This window comes from Epinephelus moara, chromosome 14 (assembly GCF_006386435.1).
Source record: "Epinephelus moara isolate mb chromosome 14, YSFRI_EMoa_1.0, whole genome shotgun sequence".
NCBI lineage: Eukaryota > Metazoa > Chordata > Actinopteri > Perciformes > Serranidae > Epinephelus > Epinephelus moara.
Genome location: NC_065519.1, coordinates 29,995,244 through 30,001,214, shown reverse-complemented (window position 1 = coordinate 30,001,214; position 5,971 = coordinate 29,995,244). Strand labels below are relative to the sequence as shown.

General features: G+C 38.3%; 2 protein-coding genes across 4 annotated transcripts in view; both read right to left on the bottom strand.

The window, feature by feature from the left end:
• Positions 1-499: 499 nt before the first annotated feature.
• Positions 500-5,971, bottom strand: part of LOC126401283 (T-cell-specific guanine nucleotide triphosphate-binding protein 2-like) — a 43,912-nt gene continuing 38,440 nt past the window's right edge. The window contains exon 3 of the mRNA XM_050062451.1: positions 500-631. Coding sequence (XP_049918408.1) covers positions 600-631 — 32 coding nt within the window. The 3' untranslated portion in view covers positions 500-599. The remainder of the gene's footprint in view (positions 632-5,971) is intronic.
• Positions 3,151-5,971, bottom strand: part of dnal1 (dynein, axonemal, light chain 1) — a 34,509-nt gene continuing 31,688 nt past the window's right edge. For all 3 annotated transcript variants that reach the window (XM_050062448.1, XM_050062449.1, XM_050062450.1), the window contains 2 exons: positions 4,962-5,102; positions 3,151-4,543 (listed from right to left, as the gene is read on the bottom strand). In XM_050062448.1, coding sequence (XP_049918405.1) covers positions 4,494-4,543; positions 4,962-5,102 — 191 coding nt within the window. In that variant the 3' untranslated portion in view covers positions 3,151-4,493. The remainder of the gene's footprint in view (positions 4,544-4,961; positions 5,103-5,971) is intronic.

Genomic DNA, 5,971 nt, shown 5'->3' with positions numbered 1-5,971 from the left:
TGTGCCTGGGTGTTTATATTTTTGGTTGGGGATTCTCCGCATCAGTCAGTAGCCCACGCACCCCGGTAAGCCTCAGCTTTAATTTAGTTTCCCCCGTTAATTTGTCCCTGTGTGAATGGTGTTCTCAGTGTTTTAAACTGTGTTTGTTAAAATAAAGAATATGTTCTTTTGAATGGAAACGTGTCTCCTCGCCTTTGAGTAAAACGAACTTGTGTGCCTTAAAGGTGAACTTGGTTTGAAACTATTTCCTGGGGCGAAACTCCCCAGGTGGCGTTGTTGGCAACAATATAGTTAGTGCATAATCTGACCAAAAACTTGTATATTGTTTCACCCCGTATCACCCCTCTCGCCACAAAAGGAATTTATTTAAATACAAAAAACAGGCTAATGATAAAAGTGACAAGTGTGCATTGAATGTGCAAAACTAAAACTTCCCATGAAACAGAGCTGCTCATTTCTGGGCTTGGGCCTCCATCACAGATACCATGCGCCCCATCAGTCCAAGAAACACATTGGTGTCAGTCTCCAGCTTCTGCAGCAGGGCATCATTCAGGTCCTTGCTGTGCTGTGAGAACCTCTCACCTGCCCTCTCCAGGTATTCAAGCAGCTCTGTGTTGCTGTCTCTCTTCCTCTTCCCGTGTACAAGAATAGAAGAATCAGTTTAAAAGTTTGTCATTAAGTCATAAGTAGATAAACACAGGTTCAGCAGTACAATGTAACAAACATGTCAGCTCAACAATCACGACACAGTATACAGACCTCACACCATATGGAAATGAGGATGTGGGTATAAAAGTAACAGTGACGATTGTGCATAGTATTGCTGATTGGAGTATGTAGCTGCCGTGGTTCAATGGCAGCAGTCATGGGTGGTAGGGGATTGCTGGTAGGTGAGCCCATGGCTAAGTGTTAGCAAGGCTAACCTGTTGATCAGTTAACATTAAAGGGCCAGTGTGTAATATTTGCGCCGCCATGTATGTAAGGCAGCCCGAGCGGACAATCCAGCCAGCCAGAGAACGCGTTTCGCGTGTATAAATAAACCAACGACGACAGCGGAAGGAAGGAAGGAGGAGGAGGAAACAGCAGAGAGTGTTAGTAGTTCGTAGACAGAGAGTAGTGAAAAGGTTTTTTAGTTATAAAGTTTGCGAATAGGCTAATTAATTCATCCACTGTCAAACAGCCAAAAATATGGATTTATTTCCTAAAATAAGTTTTGAATTGAACTATGAATGGTCATCAGAGGAAGATGAGGGAGAGGAGAAGCTGAATCCATCTGGGCACACATCCAGGTTTGTCAGTGTTTCATCAGCGGAGCTCAATGACAAGCAACATACTGTCAGATCAGAAGGCAGAATCGGCTGTGCCTGTGAAGCGACAGTCCACCATGCAGTCACCAGAGACTTATTTCACCGGCTGCACAATTAGGCTAATGGAAACGTGCAGATAAATGTGTATAAAGAGTAAATGCCTGGCGCACCATGTCTGCGTTACATAGCAACGGTGACAGCGGAGTCCTGAGGGAACTATTTTAGCAACGGTGACAGCGGAGTCCTGAGGGAACTATTTTTGTTAGCGGAAGACAAATAAAATGCTTAAATTATCTATTTGTCCTCATTTTTCAACATTTCTTAATCAGCCTTGCTTATTTAACTGTTGAACTGTTGTATAAAAGCAATATCACACTCGAGCTCGAGTGTGATATTGCGGCCTCGTGCCTACGACCGAATCACAGCCATGACAATATCACAGTACAACATCACTCCCTCTCGTGTGATATTGCTTAAATAAAGGATAAATACAAAATTAAAATAAAAACAAACTAAATATAAGTGGTCATTCAGGAATTAAGGTACACACATATTCATACAGACATAGGGCAGTTCCAATTTTACAGCATTTCACACATGATCTCATTTAGAAATGCCAGAAAAATTGGGATAGTTTTGAAAAAAACCCCAACATTTGTGAATTAAATATTTTGCCAAAATAACTACATTGTTAATCCCAAACCCTGGTTTGTGTCCTTAGTTGGATACTAACCTTTATATTTTCATAATTTAGAGTCATATTATTTTGATCATTTTAAGCCAACCAATATTGAAAAAAGTCCCAAAAGCTCCTGGTTAAATTACAAGAGAAGGATGTTCTAAATTTTCAATGTCTGAGTTACCGAAAGCACAAATATTCAAATCCAAATTATACCTTTGGTGTAAGAATCCATTACGTGTGTAAATCTCATTCATTATTTGAACTTCTTTAGCCTTGGGTGAAATTTTAAAAGAGCGGTATCTGGTTGTTATTTTAACTGTCAAATTACTGCTGCATCCTTGGAACATATGTCTTTGCTTCACGGGTGATGGAAAACAAACTGAAGTGAGAACATTCCTAAAGATTTTATTATTATATTATGTATTAAGAAATTATTTTTTATCTAAAAAAACTACATCCATCTATAGCTACTGAAGGCTCTTGTGGGATAAGCGTAAAATAAATTGAGATGCCTCTAACTGAATAGATAGATAGATAGATAGATAGATAGATAGATTCCTTTATTGTCATTGAATACAACGAAATTCAAAACCCAAGGCAGAGAACTGAGCTCATTTAAAAGTAATAAATGAAGTAATGAATCATTACTGTGTTATATTGCCTGTCAGTACAAACAAGATTGTATTTTCCCTTAAAAGTATTATATCTTAAAATGTTACCATGATTATCTAATGAATAAATAACAGACTAGATACCCCTCTCCATCCATTCTTTGTAATAAAAGGAGTTTCTCTAAATTAATATACTGCTATTATTCCAAATAGCGAGTGTTTGTGGGGGGTAAAGTTATGCTTTTCTATTAATTTCCAATAATGGAGGACTTGTTGATGAAAGGCAGATAGCTTAATCAGTAAGTTAGATACGTCAAAGTCACGTGTCACTAAGAAATCTTGACCACCAAAGACCCTGAAGAAGGAGCAACTAGTGGAAAAAATATGCCAATCATAAAAGTATCATCTTGGTTTGAATAAAAAAAAAAAAACAGGTTACTCCTGTTTGTATCCATTAGTCCAACTCCTAAATTATTTATATTACATTGTCATATACTTCCAAGATTAATGTTATATCCCAAGTGACAAGGTCCAAACAGATATATTTTAATAGTATTTATTTAAAATATCAAAATAATTTAAAAAAAAAACACAAGTACCTCAATTGTAGGTACAAACGTGCCTAAAATAATTTAAAACACAAAATCTTTTACACAGAAAATATGTGATGTCATCAAAGAGGACATACTACTGTACATGCATTAACCTTGGCATCACATCTTCAAGAACAAGAACAATGTGGAATCTATGGATCCAAAATGAACCTAAAACCTAAAATACAATAGATTAGTTTGTGCCTTTTAAAAAGTTCAAAAAGTTTAGATATTCTATTACATGACATGAAACACAGTGTCAGACCGAGCTGTGGATGTATTCTGGTCATGTAAGTTTTCACTCTCAGCTCTGTTAACTCCTCAGTCCTGCCCAAAGGCTGCTGTGGTGTAGCTGGAGATAGAGATGGTCCCTTCATGTTCCATATTAAGGACAAGAAATACTAACTTCCTCCTTTTTTTAATGCTACTACTGCTTACTACCTGAGAAGTCAGAGTATGGTGATAGACCCTGATTTCAACATATTCCTAAATGTTGATAACAACTAGGAAGGACGGTGTGCTGTCTAAGTACCATGGCAGGATGCAACTATTTGCTGGATTTTTCATTTGTGATTGACTCTAAAATGTATCAGTCCAAGTAACATTTTCTAACCATTAATTGTTTCACAATGTAATGTAAATGAAACATAATCAGGCTAATATTTAGCTCTACTTGGCCGTCTCTCCATGGTGAGGATAGTGGGGGAGGACAGTGTTATTTACAGCGGACTCCTGATAGGTTAGAAAAGGTCCAGCAGCATGAAGGTAATTGTATCATTTGATCAACATCTGGTCCACACAAATGCCCCTGCTCACTAGTGTGTGTGCAACACTGTGCTTTAGTTCTTGAAGCGTAGAGAGGCATATAAATTTAGAAAACACTTTGTAAATTTGTAAGTGTTTTTGGCCCACAAATAGTACTGTACCACCAGTTCCCACATTTACAATTCAGTTAATAAGAACAATAATATTAGTATCAATATCTTTCATAGTTTGACAGTAAAAAAATCAACATGCTGCAGCATTAGGAAATGTGTTTATCATCTATTTCCACTTACGAAGTCTCATCAAAACCTCCTCTGGTCCCGAGCCCACAAGGCCTCCAGTGTTGACAATTTAACAGACTTTTCTAATTTTAAAATATACACGTCTGTGTATCATGTGCTTGTCCATCTACAGCAAAGTCCATGCTGTTGTAAAATTCACTGTATATACAGAAAGCCCCATGACAAACCATACAAAACTTAAAAAAGGGAAGACTCTTGGAAGGGGATTGTAGTATTGCAGATAGTTACGCATCTCAGCTCTCTCCATCTCCTTCATCCTCTTCCTGTTTGATGACTGGGGTCCCTGGAAACAACAGAAAAAGAGATCTCCAATCATATCTTCAGAGAAGCAACTTTTTTATGGTTTCTCCTTTTCACTTCACAGACCTTCAAGTGCTTTTTGTAACATTCCCGGGTCTGTAATTTAGTGACAGTCCTCCTTATTAGTTGTACAGGAGTTTCTTGCCAAGTTAGTGTCTCACTTATTAGTTTTCTGGGAAGAAATATGTAATTTGCATATTTCCTTTGAAGAAACAGCTCTGTTTAAACCAAAGTAAATATTTACTCATTATTATTTCCTGTTTTTTTTCCCAACATACACTGGAATCTCAGGTTTTCTCATTGTTTTAAACCCAGTAGTGTATTTACTGTGAAGTGATGACAATAGGACTATAGAACATCGGTAGTAGTTCTGACACACATTGCTGCTGAAACACTCTTACCATCTAATTTCTTCAGATTGGGTAGTCTTTTACAGGCTTCATCCATCCAGGTTCCCTCAGCTGAGTGCTTCTCCTCCAGAGGATTCCCAACAAACACCAGGTCTACGAGGCATGGCAGATCAGCTAGCCTCACAAACTCTCCTACACAGCACAGACAACACATCATATTCCAAATTAAAAGTAAAATTAAAAGAGTGAATCATTTAGGATTGCAATACCAACAAAACACCAGCACATTAAAGGACATACGTCTCCCCAGAAATGAGCATCTTTATATCTGTTACTCACCTCGGTGAACAAGGAATCCAAAAACTGGGAAAATTTTTGATGAACTGAAGTAAAGGGGGACTGTGTTTAACAACTGCAAAACTATATCAGACCATCACTTTACAAGCTCTCACACTACTTTTGCAGCATATCAACGTCTCATTTGTCCAGTCAAATGCTCAGTACTTCCCAAGCCCTTTTCGACAGGGAACTGAATGTAAAGTGAAACATACCTATGTTCTCTTCAGAGCCAGACTCCATTGACAAAAACACTCATTTTATCTCAGAGAACAGAGGAGCTGCTGGTCTTCGCAGCTTTGATCAGTTAGGTTGTTTGTGTTATTGTGTTACTTTGGTGTTTTAAAGGGTTAGCTTCTATTCAGCAAAGTCACACGATAAAACAAACAAACTACCAACAGAGGCGGTGATAGACCAGCAGCTCCTGTGTTCGGTGAGGTAAAATTACTGTTTTTGTCAATGGAGTTGGATGTGTTTGGATCAGATACGACCGGTGGCAAACTACTTTATACCCCTGAGAAGGTGTGCAAGATCATCCTGGCATGCTGTGACCTCCACAATCTTACAATGACCCATGGCATTCCTGTAAGACCCGGCGCCATCGCTTCTAACAAACTGTGAAATTTACTACTTCTCTCCTCGCGTAACCGCTTCCTTCATTCATGAATCAACTCTAGGCAAGCGGTTTCCTTATATGGAGAAATGGGGGCGTGGTAGTATGCTGA